At 45.5% G+C, this 27,034-nt stretch overlaps 1 protein-coding gene across 2 annotated transcripts in view; it reads left to right on the forward strand.

Annotated features, from left to right (window-relative positions):
• Crtc3 (CREB regulated transcription coactivator 3) overlaps positions 1 to 27,034 on the forward strand; it is a 105,154-nt gene that overhangs the window by 3,494 nt on the left and 74,626 nt on the right. For both annotated transcript variants that reach the window (XM_052159861.1, XM_052159868.1), the window contains exon 2: positions 8,641 to 8,739. In XM_052159861.1, the coding sequence (XP_052015821.1) occupies positions 8,641 to 8,739 (99 nt within the window). The remainder of the gene's footprint in view (positions 1 to 8,640; positions 8,740 to 27,034) is intronic.

Raw genomic sequence — 27,034 nt, forward strand, 5'->3', positions numbered from 1 at the left:
TCGAACTCAGAGATTCTCCTGCTTCTCCTCTTGAGTGTTAAGAGTCATGAGTGTTAAGAGTAAAGGTGTGCACCACCACGCCTAGCTAACAGAGAGGCAGTCTGAAGAGGAGGGTACGAGGAGGACCTACCTGCCCGTTGTACCTGGCTGGGGTCTGCTGGACAGGAGACAGAGGAGAGTGGAGGCAGGTCAGCCTGGGAACAGCTGCTGCGCTTTGAATGATTTCTGTGCAGTTGGTAAACTGGATGCTACCAGTACAGTTATGGACTGCTTATGATACGTGCATGATGGGGGTTTGACAGTCCTCTAGTATGCTCACTAAGTACTGTGCCTGTCATGTGTGCTGGGGTTATTTGGTTATTTGGGATGCTGGGGTGAGCAGCACTGCTTGCTGATGGGTGGTAAGATCCAGTGAGGAAGATATTGAAGAATTAAATGCCCATTGTAAAGGGAAGTAGGTGGAGCTCTGGGCACGTGGAGCTAGAAGTCTTTGCTGTTTCTGAATGTCTAAAGGATCCATGGGTGTGAGGAGGGAATTTTGGGATATGTGTGAAAAGGGAGTGTGCATCTGGCAGAGTCACAGAAGAGTCCAGCAGGACGATTGGGAGAGATTTGAGGTGCACAAGGATCATGTTGTAGATGTGGGATTTGGGACCTGATCCTAGAGCAATAGTAGGCCATTGGAGAGGTTGATCCTGGGTGGATTTGCTTCTTAGAAGGATCCCTCTAGGCAGAACCTAAAGGAGGCCGAGAGGAAACCGTGTTCTGAGCTTGTTCATAGCAAGCTCTGGCAGGGCTTGTGGCCTCGGCCAGCGTGGACAGGCTGATGCTTACCTGTGAGGAGCTCTGGCGGGCGGTCCCAGCGAGGGGAGAGGGAGAGTGGGGATGATTCCCGGGCTTTAGGCAGGTCGGGCTCCGGGATGGAGAACACTGCAGGAGCAGAGCGGGCTTGTGAAGAGAGGCTGAGTGGGAGGCCTTCTGAGCCTCAGGAGGAGTGTTCCCGCAGGCTGTTGCCTCTGTGGACTTGGGCCTCAGGAGGGCAGGCTCAGTCTCCCTCCTATTTGGGGCTTTTTGGAGTTTAGCCATAGGAGAGTCGATGCTTAGGAACAGTTTTGAGACCGCATACTCCAGGGGAGTGTAGTTCAGTGGGTAGGACGTTTTCATAGTGAGCTCCAGGCCCTGAGTTTGATCACCAGCATAGGTGTCAGTGGCTTACCCCAGGAAGCCTAGGAGGCTGAGGCAGGGGGATGAGAAGTGTAAGGTCATTCTCAGCTACACAGGGTATTTGAGGTCAGCCTACCCTATCTAAAACAAATGACCTTCCACCCCCACAAACTACAAACTGACTGGCGGCTTACACCCTAATTTTGGCTCTCTGACATAGTTTGTTTTCCCAAAATGTGTGTGTGTGTCTGTGCGTATGTGTGTGTCTCTGTGTGTGTCTGTATGTGTGTGTCTATATGTCTGTGTCTGTCTTTATATGTGTCTGTGTCTATGCTTGTGTCTGTCTGTGTGTGTGTCTGTGTCTCTATGTGTGTGTTTCTGTGTGTGTGTCTGTGCCATTGTCTCTCTCTGTGTCTGTGTCCATGTCTGTGTGTCTGTGTCTCTCTGTGTGTGTATGTCTCTGTGTGTGTCTGTGCCAGTGTCTCTCTCTATATCTGTGTCCATGTCTGTGTGTCTATGTGTGTGTGTGTGTATCTGTGTGTGTGTCTCTCTCTCTCTGTGTATGTCTCTATGTGTGTGTGTGTCTGTGCCAATGTCTCTCTCTGTGTCTGTCCATGTCTATATATCTGTGTCTATGTCTGTGTGTGTGTCTGTGTGTGTCTCTCTGTGTATGTCTCTATGTGTGTGTGTTTCCATGTCTCTCTGTGTATGTCTCTCTGTGTATGTCTCTCTCTGTGTCTGTATGTGTGTCTGTATGTTTACATATGTTTAATAAGGACCAGTAATGACCATTAGGATTGTATATTTAAATCTAGAGTCTACATTTTAGGAATTGAGATCTTTTAGCAACATCCTCCTCACATTTCTTTCCTTTTTCATTAACAATATTTATATTTTTATTTTATGCTCCGAGTGTTTTGCCTGCATCTATGAAAGTGTAGTACGTGGTTATGTGGTGCTCACATAGGCCAGAAGAGGGTGCTGGAGAGCCTGGGACTGGAGTTAGGGCTAGATGTGAGCTGCTGTGGGGGTGCTGGGAATCAAACCTGGGTCCTCTGCAAAAGCAGGAAGTGCTCTTGACTTCTCTCTCTCCTGTGTGTGTGTGTGTGTGTGTGTCTCTGTGTGTGTGTCTGTGCACGAACACTCATGTTTATGGAGGTCAGAGGACAACTGGCATGAGTCAGTGTCTCCTTCCACCATGTAGTCCTGAGGCCCGGACAGCAAGTCCAGATAAGCCATTGTTTGCCACAGGCCCCGCCATCCCTATGGTGTGCCTCCTGATGCTCCAGATTGCTTTAGTGACCTAGCTTCCCTCTATTTGACTTTGTCCCCCTGCTATAAAGTGAAGTGTGACTAGGGCACAGAAGCCAAAGAGCCCCTGACATTTAAAGGGAAGGTAGGGGAGGAGGTGCACTCACAAAAGGCTGAAGAACAATGAAAAACCCAGAAGCGGCCAGTGAGGAGAAGGGCGTGTCCTCCAGCTGGGCACTGCTGTCTGCTATGTGCAGGCCATCAGTTACCTCTGTGTGTCCAGGATGCTGGGTGCAAGGGGGATTGTGTGGTGACGGAGAGTGTGGGAAACTTCAGGGCGCTTGGCTGTGAAGGGCGATTTATATTGACATATCAGGATAAATTTATCATGGCCGCTCTGAGTGCTGATCTGCCTTGAATAGCTAGGAAGCCATTGCTTTCCTTTTGTTATTTATGTTTTTGTTTTTGTTTTCATTTTCCTTTTTTAAAGGCTCAAGGTCTCACATAGCCTTAATAGTGGCCTCAAACTCACTATGCAGTAAAAAATGACCTTGACCTCCAGATACTCCGTGCCTCCTCTAGAATGCTAGGATTACAGGTGTGTCCCACCACGGCTAGTTTAAACAGCACTAAGGGCTGGACACCAGGGTCTCATGCTTGTAGGCAAGCTCAGCTGAGCCACACCCCCAGCTCAGACTGTTTGCTGGGGTGCTATAGACTGGTCCAAGAGTGGAGGGGAAACCTGGGAAGAGCAGGCTCTGGTTAAACCTGCCGGCACTGTGTGCTGGGCACTGCTCTCTTCTCTTGTTATCTCGGGCCGTCTTCAAAGTGACCTCGTGGTTTATCTGTCTGGATTTCCCAGCATTTGGGGATGAGTAAACCTAGGCTTAGAGAAGTATCTTTACAAGGCCAGGGCTAGAACTTGTGTCCTGTCTGTACACTCAAAACCTTTCCCCTAGTAAGGGGGTGTGTCTCTGTGTGCATGTGTGTACACGAGTGTTCACGGGTGCATATGCATGTGTGTATGTGTGCATGTGTGTGTGCATGAGTGTTCATGGGTGTGTGTGTGTGTGCGCGTACGCACGAGTATTCACGGGTGCATGTGTATGTGCATGAGTGTTTGTGTGTGTGTGTGTGTGTGTGTGTTTACCTGTCTGTGTGTCCTGCTCTTGCAGAGGACCGAGTTTGGTTCCCAGCATCCATGGCTGACAGCTGGCCATCACTCCAGCTCTAGGGATCCGGGATCTTTTAGACTTTGTAGGCAACTGTACTGGTGCATATATATTCCCCTAGACAGATAGACACATATGCACACAATTCAAAATAAAATAAATATTTAAAAACTTTCTCCTGATAAGTTGGATCATTTGCACTTACATAAACTTTAGAATTATCATGTCAATCTATAAAAGCAAGCCTGGGGGATTTTTATAACTTTCATCTTTATTTGTTGCTGCGGCATGAGCCCAAGGCCTGTGGAATGCTAAGCTGGCTCTGCCAGTGAGCGGTTCTCCCAGCTCCCTCATGGGGTTTTAATTAGGATGGTGTTGACCATTGTAAGACTTTTCCAGAAAAGAATTAGCGTGGCTTCTATCTCATTTATACAGTCATTAGAAGAAATTTTACTAAAGTATGTGACCTTAGGCCAAATTTTGCTACTGACTACTACTGGGTGAGGTAAATAAGGAGGGTGAACGGAAGGCCCCATAGTAGATGGGAGTGGTGGCTAGTTCTCTTCTTAGTGGTGGGTAACTGGGTATATCGAGGCCTGGGGCAAACAGGACAGTTTAGGCCCAGGGCGAAGAGCAGGCAGTGCTGTCATGCAGGAATGAGTTTAGGGCTAATAAAATGGCTCTGCCCGTAAAGGTGCTATCAGCTTCCTGTCTGGAATCCACTCCCCAGGACCTTGGGGGAGGGAGATAACCAACTTGCATAAATCACTTTCTGACTTCTTTTTATACTCATGTGTGTGCGCGAGTACACACACACACACACACACACACACACACACACACACACACGAATGGGCTTAATGCTCTTTGCTCTTTCAGATAAGAAAGTTAGAAATCTGGATTTTAGGAATTCTCTCAAGTTCTAAAATTGAAATTGAGAACACTGCCCAAGTCAGAGCTCCCCGGGGCAGCCAGCCTGTGACCTCTGCCTTAGTCTGCTTGTGTTTTAGTCTTGATTTTCATCATGTGTAAACATGGAGGTGTTAAATTCAGTCTCAAGTTTCTTTCTAGTTTAATGATTCAAAATTTCAAAAGAGGGCAGTGTTAAAATAACCGAAAGGCTTTAGAGGCAGCAGAGAGATTGTAGCAGAGCTCGTCCAGGCCTCTATGCTTCACAGAATACCACACAGTTTTCCCCTTCATCCTTACATCTGCTGTGAAGGGCAGGGGATGACTGGGCTAACCACATGAGAGCTGGCTCTGGGGTCACATGGGCTCTGATGGCTCTGGAGCTGGGCTCCTGCAGGGGTGAGCAGTTGTGCGTTGTGGGGTCCTTGGAGAAGGCCTTAAGTTCAGTTGAAAGCAGGTCCCTAGCTAGCTTTCTAATTGAGCCTGGCTGGTGTGCCAAGGCTTTTGGGTAAGTGTTGAAGCCTTTATGGGAATCTTAGAAGGGAGAAACATTGGCACTTGTGTATCTCGGTAAGCTGTGCCTGGCATGGTATGTAACACACAATTAAGATTTTACAAATGAATAGGTGGACTGGGTGATTCTTTGAAGAAGGCTTTAGGTCAAGGTGATCAGGAATCTTGTCTGACATTAATAGTAGCACTTGGATTTCTGAGTTCAAGGCCAACCTGGTCTACAGAGTGAGTTCCAGGACAGAGAAACCCTGTTTTGAAAAACGGGGGGAAAAAAAAAGAAAGAAAAAAAAAAAGAATCTTGTCTGAGCATTTCAAGGATTGCGAGTCAAATGCTTCTAAGTACATTTAGAATATTAAAAGGGAAGCTGACTTGACTCTCAAAGTTGGCTCATAGGCAGAAGCAGCACACTGAGTCTCCAAGTGTGACTCTGAGATCTGAGTTTTGATTAATATATTATATCATTAATGTGTCTCCCTATTCAGCATGTTTGAGAGATCAAGTACTGTGATTATAATGAAGTTAAAGACACTCAAGGACTTTAAAACTTACAAACAAACATGTGCACTTTTTGAATATTTATGTTAAATTAAGGAATATTTCTCTCTGGGCGCCAAGGATGGTGGAGGAGGAATTGGGCTGGCCTCAGCTCAGGTGGTCAGCACAGAAGCTGAGGATAGATGGATGACGGTCTCGTCTCAGTCATCTCTAGCTTTGTGTATCCCAAAGCTTTCCTATAAATAGTAGTAAATCAATGACTAATGGTGTCCACAGCCTGTCTCTCAGAATGTCAATAGCTTGGTCATTGAAATTTTTTTTTGGTTTGTTTTTTGGTTTTTTTTCGAGACAGGGTTTCTCTGTATAGCCCTGGCTGTCCTGGAACTCACTCTGTAGACCAGGCTGGCCTCAAACTCAGAAATCCACCTGCCTCTGCCTCCCAAGGGCTGGGATTAAAGGTGTGCGCCACCACAGACCGATCATTGAATTTTTCTTGTTATAATTTTCTTATTACCATACTTTCATAGTATCTACATTGTATTAGATAAATTTTAGTAATTACTTTTTTAAAAAAGTTATTTATTTTATGTATATGAGTATACTGTTGCTCAGACACACCAGAAGAGGGCATCGGATCCTGTTACAGATGGTTGTGAGCCACCATGTGGTTGCTGAGAATTGAATTTAAGACCTCTGGAAGACAATGCAGTGCTTTTAACCTCTGAGCCATCTCTCCAGCCCCAGTAATTACTTTTTAAGTTTTGTGTGTGCCTTTGTGAGTTTATGTGCACTATGTGTGCAAGTGTTCTTGGAGGCCCCAGAGCTGAAATCATAGGATGGCTGTTAGCCATGTGGGGCAGACGCTGGGAACGGAACCTGGAGCCTCTGGATGAGCAATGCACTGTCTTAACTGGTGAGTCATACTCCAGCTCCTACACTGTATTAGATATTTTAAATAATAATAGTAATAATAATAATAATATGCTCTTTCAGGGAGTAGAAAACAGGAGAAGAGAGTGGTAGAACTAGGAATGAGGGCCTTGAATAAAGCAGCCGAGGCTTGGCCAGGCCATTGGACTTGTCTGTGTCCTCGGGTCCATAAATGCAGGCAGGGCCCCTTCCCTGCGTGATCGCGGAGAAAGCTAGGGGTGAAGTGAACCAAACATCTGAGGACAATACCTGGTCCACCCTAAGGGCTTAGGTCTGGTATATTTTTTAATTATTACTTTAAATTTATTACTAATTATTTTTTAATTCGAGAAGGACAGAGTAATGGAAGGGTAAAAGTGTGTCTCAGAGGTCTCTATGACCTTTCTTCCCTGTAGGAATTATAAGTACCAAGCTTCACAGTTAATATTATTTTAGAAGCATAGCTCATGAAGATGAGACTGGATCACTTATGGTTTAAGAACCATAACCAGCTGTCTGCCCTGTGAAAAGTAAAGAACAACCAGGGGGTGGAGGTGCACTCCTGGAATCCCAGCCCTTGGGGGCAGAGGCAGGCGGATTTCTGAGTTTGAGGCCAGCCTGATCTGCAGAGTGAGTTCCGGGACAGCCAGGGCTACACAGAGAAACCCTGTCTTGAAAAACAAAACAAAACAAAACAAACAAACAAACAGAAAATAAAGAACAAAGGCTGTTAAATCTGTGGGATGCTGTGGGATACCTGTTGGCTTGGTCTCCTTTATTAAATATTTTTATTATTAATTCCTGCGTGTGTGTGTGTGTGTGTGTGTGTGTGTGTGTGCATGCTTGTGTGCACTCTTGCACACGTATGGAGGCCAGAGGACACCTTGCTGGAGTTGGTTTTCTTTTTCCATCCTGTGATCCTGGGGACCAAACTCAGATCATCGTGGTTTGGTGGCAAGTTCTCCACCCCATTAAGTCATCTGTCTCATCAGCCACTGTGGCCTCGCCTAATAAGCCTGATTCTAGAGAGCTAATAGCCATTCCTCAGAATAAGTTATAATGATTGCAGGAAAAGAAATATTTTACAGCCATTAAAAACAATCGTGTGTGTGTGTGTGTGTGTGTGTGTGTGCGCGCGCGCGTTTCTTCATATCATGTAAGAAAAGGCTCATGATGTAAGCATGCAAGATGCCATGTTGGTTGAGTGTTGTAGTGTATACTGGGGGAAGAGAGGTGGTGATGGGAGGGAGTATCAGGAGTTCTAGGCCAGCTTCTGGTACGTGTAGTGAGTTTGAGGCTCTAGCTGAGAGGGGGCGGGGAAACAGAACAACCAACCTTCTAGCAAGTTCAGTCTATACTGGGACTCTCTTGTACACGGTTCTGACACATAAATGTTCATGGAGATTGGGGAAGCCTGTGGAGAAGGGGGGAAAACGGTGACTTTGGTTTTTAGATACTAGCTTAATTTTCTTTAAGAAGGTCTTTTATTGTTAAAGATTGTGTCTGCATGCCTACATATCATGGTGCACAGAACATTTGGAATTTTCATAAATTATTTCTAAAACTAATAAATTAAAAAAACAGAAAAAAAGATAGGCTGTGGTAGTGCATGCCTGTAACCTCACCACTTAGGAGTTACACAGAAGAATCAGGGTCCTTAGCTACACAGTGAGGTTGAGGCCTGTCTCAAAACCAAACCCAAACAGAACAGAACCCAGAAAGCTCTGGAAACCTGAAGGTTGTAGGCACTTAAGTAGAAAAAGAAATCAAAACCAAGATATTTGTTTTGTTTTGTTTTTTGGAAAGACAAGTGTGAATCATTTTTATCAGTTATCCTTACATCAGAGTGTGTCTGGGAATGTGTTCTGAGATGCAAATCAAGAGGATTTGCCAGTAACACTGCCTGACTCATTGTACCTATATTATGTTCATTTACAAGACTGATGTATTTAACGTATACAGACTGTACATTCTAGAACTCATGTCTTTTAAAGCAGCACATCTATTTACATTTGTTTTCCAGACTTGTTTCACAAAATTCTTCTTTTTATATTTTATTTATCTACTTTCCACCCTGCTCACTGTCCCTCTCCTGGTTACCCCTCCCACAGTCCTCCCCCTGCCCAAGACTTTTTTTTGAAGAATTCTATAAGACACTGTATTTGGATGCCTCTTTCAGATCTTACTGAACAATCGTGAACATTCTCCAACCCCCTCTGCTTCCAGGTTCAGTTTCAGAAGCTTCAGCAGCTGCGCCTAACTCAGTACCACGGGGGATCCCTACCTAACGTGAGCCAGCTGCGGGGCAGCGCGGCAGACTTTCAGGTACTCCACTTGCTGGTTTTCGTGATGCTCAATGGAATGTAAGGTGATAAGCCCTGAACAGATTAGTTAGAAGAATAGCCTGGGTCTAAGTGCAGTTCAGTCTTCTGGGAAGTCCCTCAGTGTATTCTTTCACAGTGACCGCCCTTTCAGGTGACGTTACTCCACAAGGAGTCAGAGGCTGAGCATCTGGGTGAAATGTGCGGAGAGAACTTGCCTCAAGTGTTTAAGACTGAGCTGGCAGGGCAGTGGTGGCGTACTTGGGAGGCGGAGGCAGGTGGATGTCTGAGTTTGAGGCCAGCCTGGTCTACAGAGTGAGTTCCAGGACAGCCAGGCTACTCTCCATCCTCAGATCACCAGAAAAGAAAACATAGAAGGCCCCAAACTGTAACTTGGACCACATGTTTAAGTTAAGAGTTTTCTACTAGCCATAATAAAGGAAAACAAACTGGTGAAATTAAATGTAACATAATTTAAAAAAAGGTTTTTGTCTCAAAACCTATTATTATTGTATGGATGTGTATGATGTGTGTGTGTCTGGGGTATGCTTGTGCCTAGGCATGTGTGTGGAGGTCAGAGGACAGCATGTTACTCCACCGCTGAGACAGGGTTTCTCTGTGTAGCCCTGATATCCTGGAGCTCACTATGTAGACCAGGCTAGCTTCAAACTCAGAAATCTACCTGCCTCTGCCTCCTGAACACCGGGATGAAGGGTGCGTCACATGCCCAGCTTCAGAGGATGTCTTCGAAGAGTCACTTGTCTCCTACTTGGGTTCTGCGACTTCAACTCAGGCCTCAGGCTTTCACAAGCGCTCCTGCCTGTCAAGGTCCTGCTGGCCCTGGCTTAGGCTGTCTGAGATAGAATCTTGTATACAGTCCTGGCTACTTTGGAACTCACTGTGAAGACCAGAGTGGCTTCAGAATTGTCTCCTCCTGCCTGTGCCCTCCTGGGTGTGAGATGCCGCTATCCGGTGTCTGGCTTGTGTAGACACGGCCTTACTGCGCAGTGCAAGGCAGTCTTGAGCAGAGGCTGCATAGCTGAGGATGACTTTGAACTTACCCTCCTGCCTCTGTCTCCAAAGTGCTGAGATTATTTGGGGTTCTGGGGATGGGACCTAGGACTTTTGTATATGCTGTGCTAGGCAAACGCTATAGCTGAGTTACATCTCTGACCTGTTCTTAAGTTCTTGATTTTTCTACTGTAAATCCTGGGATTGCAGGCATGTGTCAGCATGCCCAGCCTTCAGTTAAATAATCTGAGTCCTTATTGATCCCAAGATATACGATAATACCATTTCAACATGCAGTCAACATACAAAACACACACTAGTTCCCATATTGTTTTTGTGTTGAATGTTTGGAGGCTGTTGTATATTTTACACTTAAAGCATACCACAGTCTAAACTATGCGTGTCACTAGATTCTTGTGGCCTCACTGGGCAGGTGGGTCAGAGGGACAGATAACAGTCTTGCTGCCATGAGATTAGTGCTGGCTCATAGCCGTAATCATTTACCAGAAGAGCCTTATTCAAAACAATGTGGAATTAGTGTTTCAGACAATAGGTCGGTTACTGCAGTTAAGATCTGAGTTAGACCGATTCTGTTGTCCTAGCCACAGAAAAGGTGGCAGCCTGCTATTTCTTTTTAATTTATTTGTATCTTATGTGCATTGATGTTTTGCCTGCATGTGTATCTGTGTGAGGGTGTTAGATCTTACAGTAACAGACAGTTGTAAGATTGCATGTGGGCACTGGGAATTGAACCTGGGTCCTCTGAAGAGCAGTCAGTGCTTCCAATCACAGGCCCTGAAGCCTATCATTTCTAATTAAATAAGTTGGGATCTGATGTGAGAGAAGAGATAGAGACTGCGTGATGAAGCAGCGTAACCCTGTGCTTTGGGATTCTCTTCCATTTTATTTTTGGGATGTGTCTATGGTGTGTGTGTGTGTGTGTGTGTGTGTGTGTGTGTGTGTGTGTGTGTGTGTGAAGTGGTCATGGGCACACAAAGGTGCTCTCTTTACATGGGCGCTGGGGATTTGAGCTCAGTGCTTTCACTTGTACTGTGTCTTCTCACCCACTGGGCTGTCCTCCTAGCCACGCCTCGCCCCAGTTTTAAAGGTAAGTCTTCTTTGTTGAAGAAACTGGGGTCACTGTTTATAATATCCAAAATATTGTGGAGCATTTTAGATTTCTGCTCTTAAAAATCTTTTTGTGGGTCTGTGGAGGGTGTGCACCTGCAGTGTCTATTTGCATCTGTATGTTAGTGACACACATGTGGAAGTCAGAGGGCTGCCTCAGTTGTTAGTCTGGCTTGTTTGAGACAGGGCTCTGCTCTGCTGCTGTGTACACCAGGCCAGCTGGCCTGTAAGCTCTGGAGAGTCTCCCTGTCCCCTTCTGTCTTACTCACAGAGTGCTGGGCTCACAGGCGTGTGCTGCCGTGTGTAGTGTCATGTGGATTCTGGAGCCTGAACTCAAGTCCTGGTGACTGTGTGGCAGATACTTTACCCAGTGAGCCTTCCCTGGCCCCAGATGCTGGATTTTAAAATTAGGATTGCTAATTTGGTTTAGAAATAAAAGAGCAAAGACTTTCTAGTTAAGGTCTGTTAATATTTGAAAAAACTGGAGTCTGTCGCTCTTCTACTTTTAATCATTCAGATTAAGAATGCTTAGTTTTTCCCAGCACTTGGGAGGCAGAGGCAGGCGGATTTCTGAGTTCGAGGCCAGTCTGGTCTGCAGAGTGAGTTCCAGGACAGCCAGGGCTACACAGAGAAACCCTGTCTCAAAAAAAAAAACAAACAAAAAAACAAACAAACAAAAAAAACAAACAAACAAACAAACAAACAAATAAATAAATAAATAAATAAATAAATAAAATAAAGAATGCTTAGTTTTACATTAAAAATTATTATTTTAAGCCAGGTGTTGGGGCACACAACTTTAATCCCAGCACTCAGAAGGCAGAGGCAGGTAGATCTCTGAGTTTGAGTTCAGCCTGGTCTACAGATGAAGTATCTACGATAGGCAGGCTACACAGAGAAACCCTGTCTCTAAACTTAAAAAAAAAAAAATTACTAAAAACCAAATTATTTGGGGGAGCTGGAAATATGGCCACAGTAGTTAAGATGGAATGCTGTTCTTTTAGAGGGACACAAGCGCAGGCCCCATGTGGAGGCTCACAGCCGCCTGGAGCTCAGCGGGCAGAGGGTCTGACTCCCTCTCTGTTCTCTGAGCACCTGTGAGTATACACCTAGGCATGCGAGGTATACACAGAAAAAAAAAAACTAAGGCAATCTTTTTAATCTGTTTGAGGGTTGAGGCGACAACACAGTAAAGTATTTGCTAGGTAAGTATGTCTTCATGCAACAAGAGATCCTACAGAGAAGCTGGGCAGGCCCGGGCCACCAGAAACCACTGCACTGAGGACACAGAGGTGGCTAGTTGGGAGGTGTGCTCAGGAGAGAGGGTCCTGCCTCAGTAAACAAGCAAGGTTGAAGCAGACACCCTGTGCTAACTTTAGACCTTCACATTTCATGCTTACATGTGCCTGCACGCCCCACCACCACATGTGCCTATACCCATGCGAACATGGATACACGTATGCATATGCATACATTTGTCAAATGTGTTTTTAATTTGTTTTTTGGCATATAGCCCCAGGCTGGCATCAAATGCTGTCCTCCTGCCTTGGAATTGTAGGTTTATGTCATCATGCACAGTCAAAATAGTATTTGGGGTAAAGATGTAGCTCAGTTGCATAGACAAGGCCTGGGGTTGGGTTTCCAGAACAACGTGGGCAGGCAGATTTGAGGTTCAGAGTCATCCCTGACTATTTAGCAAGTTTGAGGACAGCCTGGAAACCCTGCCTTCACCCTGCCCTCCATTGTTTTTGACACTGTGACCCTGACATTTTTGGCAATTCCAGGCCAATTATTTTGTAGAGTAATCCTGGTTGTTCCCGGTGCCTTTGACACCTTCTGGTGCTTGGGATTGACCCCAGGGCCTCATACAGCAGGCGAGCATTCTCCAGCAGGCTCTGCTGCCTTCAGCACCCCGCCCCCCCCCCCCAACACACACACACTGGGGCTTATGTCTGCCTCTGTGATGAGATTCAGATGATGGGTCTGTGGCAGGAATAGCTCAGAAGTGATGGTTGGATCCTATTAGGCATGTGATTCCAGTTTGTCCTGTGACTGTGGGTGTGCCTTTTACCAACTACAATCGGTCTTTCAGGCGCTCCTCTCTGAAGTCGCTCCTCTCTTCTCTGTAGCGAATAACTGTTCTATGCATAGCTAGCTACCTTAAACAGTCATAACACTTCATTAAACTTTGCATTATATATAGACATACACTCACAAATATTTATATTTATCAATATATACTTATTATATATGTGTGATTTTATGAATTCCGGTTTTGTTTAGTGGGTTATGGTCTATAACTATTATTTTATTTTGATGATGATATAGTCATTTATTAGGCCAGTAGAAGCCCTCTTCCAAATAGAAAATTTCTTAGCAAATTGATATAAAAAAGGGACTCTTGAACACAGGTTTTCTTCTGTTACCTTTTTTTTTTTTAGGTATAGTTGGTGCTTTTGGGTATACAGCTCTATGTCCCGGACCTAGCCACAGTCATCGAGGTACAATAGGTCCCTCCCTGCAGAGTGGCTGTCCCTTGTCATCATCCTCTGTCCTCCCTGCAGAGTGTCCTGTGAATGGAATCAGAAAGATTACCCGGTCGTACTGCAGCCTCATCCATGTCGTTGTGTGCCCTCGGTTCCTGTGGCTGCTGGTACCAAGTACCACACCTTGGTGGCTAGAATAGCAGACATTCACTTTCTCACAGTTCTCAGTCTGGGAGTCTGAGATCACGGGATTGGCAGGGCCGAGTTCCCTCTGAGTGCTCGGGGAAGACTTTCCTAACTGCTCCCTAAACGGCATTTTTGTTAGTAAAATCCTTGGTTTTTAGCTCTGTTGCTGCCACCTGCACCTCTATTGTCATGTGACCTTCCCATGTGTCTGTGGTTTCCTCTCCCTCTTTCCTGGGATGTAGGGCTATGGAACTCTAATACGAGCACCTTCTGAATTAATGAGGGATATGCAAAGATCCTGGTTTTTCTCTTTCCCCTTTCCTCTTCTCCCCCCACCTCTCCTCCTTCTTCTGAGACAAGGTCTCACTCTGCAATCCAGATTGGCCTGGAATTCACTATATAACACAGAGCAGCCTCAAACTTGGGGCAGTCCTTCTGCCTCAGCCTCCGGAGTTCTGGAATTACAGATACCACTGTGTCCAGCTTCACGTGCAGTTGTGCGCTCCTGTAAATACCTAGTAGTAGAATTGGTGGATGGTGTGGTGAAAGTGATCTTTCTCTCTCTCCCTCTCTGTCTGCATCTATTCCCAATGCTGGAGCCTGGACTTAGTTGTTTAATATGCTAACCAAGCCCTTTACCACTAGTCCATATCCCTAGCTCCCAAGATTTACCTTTATAGGAGGAGGTTGCTGCCTGGTTTGCAAAGTGACTATAGAGTTTCACATTCCACCCACAAGACTTGAGAATCCCACAGCCTTCTCCTCTGTCTTCTCCAGCTCTTGATGTTTCAGGCTTAAAACATCATGTGCTTTTAACCCCAGCAACTGGGATGCCCAAGCAAGTAGATCTCTCTGAGCCTGAGGTTAGGTCAGATGGGGAGGTAAACTGTCTCAAAAAATACATAAAAAATTTAAAAATTCATAATAAAATTAAACAGACCAGCCACACACACATACACACAGACACACAGACACACACACACACACCTTGCCATCTTAATAATTTTTAAAATATATAATTCAGTGGCATTAAATATATGAGGCAGGGGCAGGTGGATATCTGTGAGTTTGAGGCCAGCCTGGTCTACAAAGTGACTCTAGGACATTCAGGACTCAAACAAACAACCCTCCCCCAACACACCAAAGAAAAGCAACAACAAAACCCTCACCATTATTAGTTACAGTGAAATGCAAACAGCCCTGTGTACTGTAGGTGAGAACACAAAATAGATCAGCTGCTATAGAACAGGCAGGTCCTGGGCTCACATAGGAGCCAGCAAGCATGGCAGGGAAACCTGTTTTGAAACAACAAAACAAATGAACAAAAAACTCAACCAACCAAACAAAAACATTGATATGACTGTTCAGCCAGTCTCTAGGACTTTTTCACATTCTATATTGTAAGTATGCACTCATTGAGAAACAATTGTTTCCCTTCCTGGCCTGGCCGCCGCCCTCCGCTTTCTGCCCGCGGACGGGGCTGTGGACGGGGCCACGCAAGTGCCTCGTTTGATCAAGCACTGCTTGGCTTTTTGTGACTAAGCTGTTTCACCTCACACGATTTCCTCAAGTTTCATGCATATTGTAACAGGATTTCCTTCCCTTTTAAGGGTGAATAATATTCTATTGTATGTGCACACCACATGTGTCTATCTGTTCATCTGGTGGACACTGCGTTACTGTGTACACACCACGCGTGCCTATCTGTTCATCTGGTGGACACTGCGTTACTGTGTGCACACCACGCGTGCCTATCTGTTCATCTGGTGGACACTGCGTTACTGTGTGCACACCACACGTGCCTATCTGTTCATCTGGTGGACACTGCGTTACTGTGTGCACACCACACGTGCCTATCTGTTCATCTGGTGGACACTGCGTTACTGTGTGCACACCACACGTGCCTATCTGTTCATCTGGTGGACACTGCGTTACTGTGTGCACACCACACGTGCCTATCTGTTCATCTGGTGGACACTGCGTTACTGTGTGCACACCACCCGTGCCTGTCTGTTCATCTGGTAGACCCTGCATTACTGTGTGCACACCACACATGCCTATCTGTTCATCTGGTGGACACTGCGTTACTGTGTGCACACCACACGTGCCTATCTGTTCATCTGGTGGACACTGCGTTACTGTGTGCACACCACACGTGCCTATCTGTTCATCTGGTGGACACTGCGTTACTGTGTGCACACCACACGTGCCTATCTGTTCATCTGGTGGACACAGCCTTGCTGTGCCTCTTGACTGTGGTGCATAATTCTGTTGTGAACGTGCTGTGGTATGCAGCTCTCTCTAGTCTCTACTTCCTGTTTTGTGGCAGGGCTCAGGTAGCCTAGGCTGGCCTCAAACTAAGTAGTAGCTGAAGATAATGGAGGACTTCTAATCCCAAGTGGCTGACACTCGTGTGTGTGTGTGTGTGTGTGTGTGTGTGTGTGTGTGTGTGTGTGCGCGCTTTCTCTTCTCCCCTGATAGATAGGATATTTTAGTAGAAAAGGCTTCGGTGTTTCACTGTGTCTTCAGTTTACATTTGCCTCATAACTAATAATGTTGAGGGTCCTTTGTTTTTACTTTTTGAGAGATAGGGTCTTGACTGGGCTGGAATTTACTATGTAGACCAGGCTAACCCCAAACTCGGGGATCTGCCTGCTCTGCCTCGTGACTGCTGGGAGTGCTCACACCCAGTCTGAGCATCTTTAGAGGATGTGCTGTGGCTGCTGCCCCTCCTCCCTCCTCCTTCTCTTCCCTCTCTTTCCTCCTCCTCCCTGCCTCCTGCTACATTTTCCTTCCTTCTTCTCTCCTTCCTCCTTCTGATAACAACAGCAGCAACAGCTGTCATCACTGTTGTTTCATAGACAAGATCTCACTTTGTAGCCCAGGCTGGCCTTGAACTGCTAGTGATCCTCTTGCCGCAGCCTCCCTGGTGCTGGGATTTCAGGCTGGGGACCAGGGATATCTCAATAATATAGAATCTTTATTCTTGAGTGTGGTTCTATTTCCAAATATTATAGAAACACACGTTTTAATTGTTTCTTATAATCATTTACTTACACACAGTCCTCTTGTTTTCCTTTTGTTATATTTTAATTAACAAATAAAATATTTATTTATAATGTACAACCCTCTTCTTTTCCCTCTGCCCGGGATTGAATTTGGGATGTAAGCGTGCTGGTCCAGTGCTCTCCCACTGAGCCCTGTACCTCAAGCTAATTATACTCACTTGCATCCTTATTACTTTTTGTGAGACTCTGCTCCTAGACGTTTTCGGTCTTTTGGACAGTTCCTCCCAGCCATTCATGGTTATGTTTGGTTTGGGGACAGGGTTTAATCTGTGTAACCCAGGCTGGCCTACCACTCACTATGTAGCTTCAGGCTGGCTTGGAATTCTAGTCTCTTGCCTCAGTCTCCTGGGTACTGGATTTTTTTTTTTTTTTTTTTTTTTTTTTTGGTTTTTCAAGACAGGGTTTCTCTGTGTAGCCCTGGCTGTCCTAGAACTCACTTTGTAGACCAGGCTGGCCTCGAACTCAGAAATCCTTCTGCCTCTGCTTCCCAAGTGCTGGTATTAAAGGCGTGCACCACCACCTCCCAGCCTGGGTACTGGATTAAAGGTTATACCACCACACCAAGCACAGCCTGTGACTTTGTTTTTGCTATACCATTGGATGGTAAGCAGACTATTTGAATATGATTAAGGGCCAGTTCTTTATCCCAGTGGTCCATCTGAAAGCTCCTTTCCTCTAGTGCAGAGGTCCTCACAGGAGATGCAGAATATTAGCTTAGTAAACGAAAGCATGCTGTTCCAGTCCTCCTCTGACAGTCCTTAGGGAGGGGTCTGCTGTCAGGTCAAAGTTGTGTACAAATGGGACTGGCACATGCGCACTGCCAGCAGTGAGGAGGAAACGGACAGTTCCTGTGAGGGCCAAGGCTGTGCTCTTTGGTTAGAAGAGAAGTAATTCTTCCACTGTCATCTTCAGTGTGAGTCATAGCCTGGGCACCTGTTGGCTGTGTGTCCTGCTTATTAGGCAACCACAGAGCAGGGGCCTAAAGTATTCACTCTACACTGGGCTCTCTGAGTGTGTAATTGTGTAGCTTTTTTGTAGCCTTCATATAACATACATAGTCCTTTCAGATTATATCACCAAAATCAGCTGCAAATGTATCACCAAAGGCTTCCACATTGTAACAAAATGTAGATAGTACATCATCCTGTTTATAAATTGTTCCTAAATTCTGACTGATGTTAAGAACAGTCTGCTAAGCAAGGAAGAAAGCCCTCATCGCAGGGCAGGGAGGTTGCAAAAGGACGACTTTACCTCTGTAAATTGATAGCTTCACTACCAATGTCTATGGACAGAATGAAGCCAGAGCTCTCGGAGCATCTGTTAGGGAGCCGAGGTTTGAAGCCCCAGGCTTTGACCCCAGGGCAGTCTCAGTGGGCTTCTGGTACTACATATCTGTCCACAGTTTCAGGAGAGTCTAATGAACAGGAAAGGAAAGCAAGAAAGCAGACTGGCAGAGCCCTGTGGCACCCACAGCAGCGTGTACAGAGCTGACTCTGTGTGCCAGAAACTGGATTAAATTCTCTACATATACACTAGGTTTCTACAGAATCCCCTTGAGGCTGGTATATGGATTTGGTAGTTGTCAAACAGCATAGCAACAAAGTATCCAAAGCAAAACCCCCAGTAAAGACTAAGGGAATGGTAGCACAGTTGTAGACTTTAGATTCACTGCAGTGCCTTGACTCACTACACAAAGATAAAAAGAAAAATACCTTTTTAAATATTCATAGAAAAAAATTTAAAATACCTTCCTGGTTTTAAATGTGTGACTTGCTAATTATAGGAGTAGGTGGCATCTTTTTTGCATTGCTTCAGTAAGTGCCCTTAACACAGAAGCATCGTACTTTGTGTAATGCAGTATTTTGTGTCTAAGGAAATGTCTAGTTGTTCATAGGATTTTGTCCCATCCGTACAACATTGTCGGACATTTGGCTGCTGTTGCTGTCAGTTCAGCCGACACACGCTTGTGCATGTTGCTGTATGCCCGCTTGGGTCATTTTACAAGGCAAGGAACTTCTCAGGAGAAGCTGAACCTAATTGATGTAAAATTATAAACCAAAATTAATTTAAATTTAAAAATCCATCCATTTGAAAGAAATTAAATCCTTAAAAAAATTAGATGTGTTGAAATTAGTCAGACTGTGACAAAAAGGATCACATTTCAATAGCTTATATACACAAAGTATACAGCATAAATATCTGCCTAGATAGTATAATACGGAATGTGCTTCCATTTAAAGCCCTTGTTTCTACCTAAATCTGAAAGAACTGTTTGACACCTGGTGGTGCACACAGGCATCCTAACACCTGGGAGTCACAGTCAGCCAGAGTTACAGGAGTCAATAACAGACATAACAAACAAAAACTAAGGGTGAATAAAAAGTAAACCATGAGGGATGTGTATAACAGAGCTAGAAGAGACATGTGTGCACATGCAGCCTTAGTCCCTTCTTTGAAATTAGACTTTAAAAAATAAGTTTTGGGATAAGGTCTTACTGTGTATCCCTGGCTAGCCTGGAACTCAATGTGTAGACCAGGCTGGCCTTGAACTCACAGAGATCTACCTCTCTACTTCCCAAATGTTGGGATTAAAGGTATGCACTACCACACCTAACTTTAAAATTTTATTATTATTTAAAAATTATGTATATGTGTGTATGTTTGTAGGTATGTGCGTATGGGTAGGGGAACCTTTGGAAACCAGAGAGGGTGTGAGATCCCAGGAGCTGGAGCTTCAGGTGGTCGTGAGCTGCCTGATGGAGGTGCTGGAAACTGGACTCGGGTCCTCTGGAAGGACAGGAAATGCTCTCAACCTGCCGAGCCATCTCTTTAGCTGCTCCCCGCACCCCCCACCCCACCCCAACAGCCCTATTTTAACAAGACAGCGTCTGGCCAGATGGCTCAGACTAGTTTGGAACTCTAATTTCTCCTACTTCAGTGTCTGCCCTAAGTGCTGGAATTATGGATATGCAATCCCTCTGCAAAAATACACTTTTTATTAGGTAAAACTTTAAATGTATTATTCTCATCTTTGTCTATGTTTTTATCCTGTGTCAAGAACTCTTGGCCTAAAATGATTTACTTTGTAAGTTGTATTGAATGGGAAATACTATCAAAAGTGGTGGTGTACACCCATGACCTCAGCATTCAGGAGGTGGAGTCAGGAGGATCGGAAGTTCATGGCCCGCTTGGCCTACAGGAAAAACATCCCATAACTACTTTCCCCCAAAGAAAATTATTCTCTAGGTTTTCTGTTTGTTTGTTTGTTTTAACCTGGTTTTCTGGGTTGTAAAGTATGTCTAAAAGAAAATGGCAGAAGCTATTGTAGTGATTCTGTGTTGTGTCTGGCAAACAGACAAATAGTCATTTCAAATACCTGCTTCTCTGTCACCCCATCGACCTCTTTAGCAGATTAGCAGATTTTGAAATCCCTTCCCTCCTCATCTGGAAAATCCACCCCCCCACCCCCACCCCCGGTGTATTTGCACATCAGCTCCCTTTGGGTTTTACATTTCAGAGTCGTAACAGAAGTGGCACGAATGTGGCACAAGCAGCTGCAGAACACCCTCGCTTTCCAGTTTGGAAGCTAACCTCTCCGTTCTCTGGTCCCTTGGCCTCCTCCTCAGGGTCCTGCGTCTGGGAAAAGGGTTTCTAATGCTGTGATAAAGTACATGGCCAAAAGCAACTTCAGGAGGAAAGGGTTTATGTTGGCTTACGTATTCTGGGTTACAGGCCACTGAAGTAGCCAAGGCAGGAACCTGGAGGCAGGAACCTGGAGGCAGGAACCAGAGCAGAGGCCCGTGGAGGAGCGCTGCTTACTGGCTTCTCCCCATAGCTTTCTCAGTTTGGGAGTCCTTTCTTGGACTCCCCAGGCCCCCTGCCCAGGGCTGGTGCCACTGACTTGTAGCCTTCGCTTGGTCACTCTCAGGTCTATGCATTTGAAGCAAGGACACCTGCAAACCTAGGTAGGTCAAACGCCACACTGTAAAACCACCAGGTGACGCTCGGAGCAGCTCCTCCTAGTGTGTGCACAAGCTGACCTGTGAGGACTGCCCACCTGGCCCTCCCTATTCTGAGAGGGGAGTTAACTACTTTCCTCCTTCATTCCAAAGAAGGAAGCTTGGTAAACATTTCTTTTCTTGAGACAAAGTCTCTCTGTGTAACCCTGGCTGTCCTGATTATTTCCAGTATATAGACAGGGCTGGCTCAGCCTCAGAGATCCACCTGCCTCTGCCTCCAGAGTGCTGCCATTGAAAGCATGTGGCACCACCAGGCCTGGCATAATCTTTGGTGGGTTTTTTTGGTTCATTTGTCTATTTGGTATTACTAGGGATTAAACTTACAGCCTGTACCACTGAGTTGTGGTCTTATCTGGCAAATGTTTCTTGAATGCCTACTGTGTGGCAGGCTCAGTATAGCACCTAGGAAACATGGAAATGAGTAAGACAGCTTCCCCTGACCCCCAGGTGCAAGTTCCATTATTTCTGGTTTAAAACCCCAGACTCTGCTTCTCCTCATGAGGGAGGTTTCTCTGCTTCCAACCACAAAGGCCTTAAAATCTCAGCGAAGAGAGCATCTGTGGGGACCACCCAGAAGGTTTTTGTTGTTGTTGTTTTGTTTTTGTTTTTAGTCGTCGCAGAAACCCTTTGCATATCTCTGGGGTCAGCTCCTGCTTCCTTAAGTCTCCCGGCGGCAGCTCTCACGGCCAGACTTGCTCTCAGCTGCTGCTTGTCTGGGCACTGCCCAGGATGAACTGTTCTGTGAGGCCCTAGATGGTGCTGCTATCTGGGAGTCTGTGCTTTGGGCATTTTCTCAGCCTCTTTAAGTCTGTTTGTAGGGTATGATACTGATAATTGTATGTAGTATGAACCAGAGGAAGCACAGGCATTGGCCAAGGGGGTTGGAAATTGGTGTGTGTCAAGGAAATGAGAATTCAGAGATAACAGGCTCTTCCCAAAGTCACTAACTAAATTCTGTTTATATATGTTCACTCCTCATAGTTTGTGACTTTTTGGTTTTTTAGATTTATTTATTTATTGTATGTAAGTACACTGTAGCTGTCTTCAGACACACCAGAAGAGGGTGTCAGGTCTCATTACAGATGGTTGTGGCACCGTGTGATTGTGGGATTTGAACTCAGGACCTTTGGAAGAACAGTCTTAACCACTGAGCCATCCCTCCAGCCTAGTTTGTGGCTTTTGTGACAGAGTCATCTACTCAAAACTTGAAAGTGAGAGGGAATTTTTTTCCCCAAGGTCGTAAGCCTTAGCAACCAGCTCTGCTTTGGGGCACGGGCTGCTCACCCGCAGTCTTGAAATAACACTCGCTCATCCAAGCACTGTTTGAGAGAATGAGATAGGACAGTGACCTTGTGTGTCTGCATGAGACTTAGAAGACCATTTTACAAGTCATTTTAGTATGTATTATTTTCAGGAAAGACTTCCACTGGTCACTAATATTTGTTTTATGTTGTGTCTTATTTTCTTTTGCAGAAAGTGACCTTATTTCTAAGTTTTTTGTGGGAGTCTGTCCCTTGTAGACCAAATGCATTTTGTAACTGGGCCGGCCTCCTCTCTGTCTGCTTTGCTGCTGTTTGCCTCTGATTTTTGTTCTCTTCTGCTGAAGGGAGTAGCGAGGAGAACAGAAAGTCAGTGGCTTACTTAATACTTGTGGAATGTGCATCTGTCCCAGCATAGAACTGTGACCAAGAGATGGTTGTCAGATTTTAATACAAATTTGAACCGTGCTTTTTTTTCTTCTTTTTATCTAACCATATGTGATAAATAAGAGACTTGGAGAATAAGAGAGAAAAGTTGACAGCTCGTGAATCTCCAGTGGTCTGGAATTAGCCTTTGCTTGAAATTATAGGAGTAAGGAAACACTGGCCCCAGCACTGAATTAGGAACATCTGTGTCTGTGAGAACTTGAGCAACAGCACTGGGCGGCTGGAGCTGTGCCATCTGCAGCCTGCCCTTCCATGTGGTCCCAGTCGCCCCTGGAATGAGGGGTCAGCAATGGCACAGATGCCTGAGAGGCGGGGTGGGGGGGGGGTCGCTCAGTTGGTATAGTGCTTGTCTTACATTCATGAAGCCAGGGGTCCGGCTCCCAGCACTGCATAAGCAAGGCATGATGGCGCACACTTGTAATCCAAACATTCAGAAGGTGGAGGCAGGAAGATCATAACTTCAAAGTCATCCTCTGCTACATTGCACATTTGAGGCCTGTTGACACAGGAGATACTGGTTTGTTTGAATATTCCAGTGTTTTTCAATGGCAGTTGCCACAATAATAGCCACCTGTAGCTCTGCCTTCTCAGGATGCTAAAGCAGGGAGTTCTTTGGTCAGTTTGTCTACCTTTAAACTGGGGATAATCAGTAGTGCCAGGTCATTGGATTTTTGCTTGATTGGGAGGTCTAAATGAGTTCTTATGTATAACACTGCTAGAACGGCGCTCCGCTCCGCACAGGGTGAGTGACCAGGCCTCCCTCAGCATTGTTCCTGCTGCCCCTGCCATTGCCACAGCAGCAGCACTGCCACCGCATGCTCCCTGCGACACTGCACGAGCGAGCGTGAGCAGCAGGATGCTGCCCTTAGCAGCTCAGAGCCCTGTGAGACCTCATGCCTGCTGATAGGACTGTGGAGAGGATGAAGTAGGCAGTCTGCCTGGCGGGGTGGGTGACTGCAGGGTTGCAAGAAATAATTAACACTGATGTTACTGGTGTGACCACAGCAGTTTCTAACAAAGGAGCTGTTCACACCAGGGTTTTATTTGCCATGGTGAATTGGGTCTTGGTAAGTCTTTTGTTCTTACTAATGAAATGCTAGTGCTTGAGAATTAAGTTTTAAAGAATGACTAGAGGTGATGGACTCAGCAGTTAAGAGTGGACTCTGCACTTGCAAAGGACCCAAGTTCTGGTCCCAACACCCAAACTGGACAGCTCACAGCTGCCTGTAACGTTAGCTCCAGAGTCGTCGTTCTCTTCACCCCTCCTCTTGAACCTGCAGTCACATGTACACATCTTCACACACACACACACACACTTAAAATAATCCTTAAAAAGCAATGAAAAGGCTGGTGTGTTGTGTATGCCTTTAATCCTACAAGGCATTCAGGCCTCTGAGTTCGAGGCCATTCTGACTAAGCTCCAGGACAGCTTCGACTTCACAGAGACACCCTGTCTCAAGAAGCCAGACTGAGAAGGAGCAGGGCTGGGGTTAATGGAAGCTGTCCCCACCATCACCGCACTGCACTTCCATCTTGAGAAGTAGGTAGACGTTTGGGAGAGTCATGCAACCCCCAGGATTGCTCACACCTGTCATGCACCCCAGATTGCTCACACCTGTCATGCAACCCCCAGGATTGCTCACACCTGTCATGCACCCCAGATTGCTCACACCTGCCATGCAACCCCAGATTGCTCACACCTGTCATGCACCCCAGATTGCTCACACCTGTCATGCACCCCAGGATTGCTCACACCTGTCATGCACCCCCAGATTGCTCACACCTGTCATGCACCCCCAGATTGCTCACACCTGTCATGCAACCCCCAGGATTGCTCACACCTGTCATGCACCCCCAGATTGCTCACACCTGGCTATACTTGCTACACCTTGGTACACAGCTCCTACAGCTATTGCTGAGTTATTTGTGTGAACAGAAAAGAAATCTGAAAGTTACAGGCCTCGGGGTGCTGCTGGGACAGCGGGACCCCATTCGTCTGCTTCCATGTTCACGTTCATGTATGTGGCAAGCGTGGCTACCGGTGGTTGCCAGGCTAAAGCACTGTAATCCTCCACAGCACAACTGCGCTTATCTTGTCCACACATACTCAGGTGCCAGCGAAATACTTCTTCTGGTTATTAAAAATCACTTTTCTATCACACCAAGCAGCTATTGTTACTAGCCTTGAATTTATTTATTAATATTATTGAGTGCCTGTTATGAATAGATATCCTGGTGCTTATGAAGATAATTCAAACAATATCTGTTCAAAACGTTTTTAGTTGAATATGATAGCGCATGGCCATAGTCCATGTCCTCTGCACTTGGGAAGCAGAGGGAGAAGGAGGTGTCCAGGCCAGCCAGGGCTACATAGTCACACCCGGTCTCTAAAGCAGCAACAAAGTCACTTACATTTAAGTCTGCCAAACTGACTATTTGCATAACTATAGCACAAGATCATTAACTCTAATGTACTTTCTCTTTTTTATCTACCTACCTGCCTTCCTTCCTTCCTTCCTTCCTTCCTTCCTAGACAAGATGTGATAGGGTTTCATGTAGCTCAGGCTGGCCTCAGACTTACCAGGTAGTCAAGTCTGACCTTGGACTCCTGATCCTCTGACCCTCCTGCCTCTACCTCCTAAATAATGCCTGACATTTTAAATTATTTATTTATTTATTTATTTATTTATTTATTTGAGACAGGGTTTCTCTGTGCAGCCCTGGCCGTCCTGGAACTCACTCTGTAGACCAGGCTGGGTTATCTGTAGACTACTGCCTGGCTTATTTTTTTTTTTTTTTTAGCTTAAACACACACACAAACACACACACACACTCTACTGTTTTAAATTTTTATGTTTATGGGTGTTTGCCTACTTTATGACTATATACCATGTCCATGCCTGGTGCCCATGGAGGCTAGAAGAGGGTATAAGATTTCCTGAAAATAGAATTACAGATAATTGTGACCCAGCATGTAGATACTGGGAATCCAGTCCAGGTCCTCAGAAGAGCAGCCATCTCTCCAGTCCCCTCATTTTTCAGCTTTTCTGTTCACTGAGAGTGTGTGGGCCCACGGGTAATCACTAAGGGTAATCCTGGAACAGGGAGGGCAAGGCAGGGGGATCAAGAGTTTGGGATCAGGGCTACATAGTAAGAATGTCTCCAAAAACAACACAAAATCTTTAAAAAAAATTTTTTTGGGGGGGATTTGGTTTTTTTTTTTTTTTTTTTCGAGACAGGGTTTCTCGGTACAGCTCTGGCTGTCCTGGAACTCACTTTGTAGACCAGGCTGGCCTCGAACTCAGAAATCCGCCTGCCTCTGCCTCCCAAAGTGCTGGGATTACAGGCGTGCGCCACCACTGCCCGGCCACAAAATCTTTTATATTCAGGGAAAATAATAAATCTATTGCATTATGTGTAGCTTGGTTCTTGGGTCTTTGTTTTCCACTATAAAATAATAGATGCTCATAAAATTTAAAATATATTTAAAATTAAAAAAGGCATAATCTGGGTGTGTGTATGGCACTTGGGAGGCAGAAGTAGGTGGATCTGTAGAGTTCAAGGCCTTCCTGGTATACGCAATTAGTTACAGGCAAGCCAGGACTATAGAGAGAGACCTCGTCTCAAAAAGTGTGGAGGGGCGCTGAGGAGATGGCTCAGCCTTTAAAGGCTAGGCTCTCAGCCAAAGGAGTTCGGTTCCCAGCACCCATGGCTGTCTCTCCAGCCATTATAAACAAAGTGGGGAGGGACAGAAAAACTCATTTTACACACACACCCACCCACCCACCCCCACACACACACACTTGATTTTGAGACAGGGTCTTGTGTAGCCCAGAATTACCTGGAATTTGCAATGTAGCTGGAGATGACCTTGAACTTCTGACCCACCTGTCTTCCCCCTCCTGACTACTGGGATTGAAGGTGTTTGCCACAGTGCCTAGTTTATAGATGAAACTCACGCCCTTCACCAGAAGAGCCACATTTCCAGGCCCCAGCCATCCTGTAGGAACCAGGAAATATTATTTTAATAATTTCATTTTAGTTCTCATATGTCTTTTATACAGATGATGCAATTCTCCCTCCCTGTCTCCAGTTTCTGTCTCCCTTTCTGTGTCCCCTACCCCACCCCAAGTGTGTGTGTGTGTGCATGCGTGTGCTGTGCACATGTATTCCTGGACATTAGACTCAGGCTTTCTGCACTGCAGTCAGATCGCTTGCAGCTGATCCTCCTGCCTCAGCCTCTCTAGTCCTTACTTGCCCTGTCTGTATTCTGGCATTACTTTTTGTTTCAGCTATTATATAACAATTATTTCCCCATGTCATTAACATACTTTATAAATGCAGTTTTAAAAGCCAAACAATATTTCATCGTCTTTGACATATAATTCCTCCCCATTCCCAAAATGTCATATGCTGATTTTCTTTTATTAGAAATAATATAGTAGTAAGCAAATTTATGTGTGACCCATCTCTATTTGATTATAAATTTCTGTCAGTAAAATCAGTCCCAGGGAAGTGCTGCGAGGGATTGTGCTGGATGCGGCTTCATTGCTTTTGGCAGTGACGTTCTGTCTCATAAAAGTGTGGTGCTGATTGACGGAAATACGTATTATTCAGTTGCAGGAGACCCTTAGCGTTTCTGGAACTCTCACTTGAAGTGTTGTGTGTTTACTATTCAAAATGACTCCAAAGTCT

The sequence above is a fragment of the Apodemus sylvaticus genome, chromosome 1, assembly GCF_947179515.1.
Source record: "Apodemus sylvaticus chromosome 1, mApoSyl1.1, whole genome shotgun sequence".
Classification (NCBI taxonomy): Eukaryota; Metazoa; Chordata; class Mammalia; order Rodentia; family Muridae; genus Apodemus; species Apodemus sylvaticus.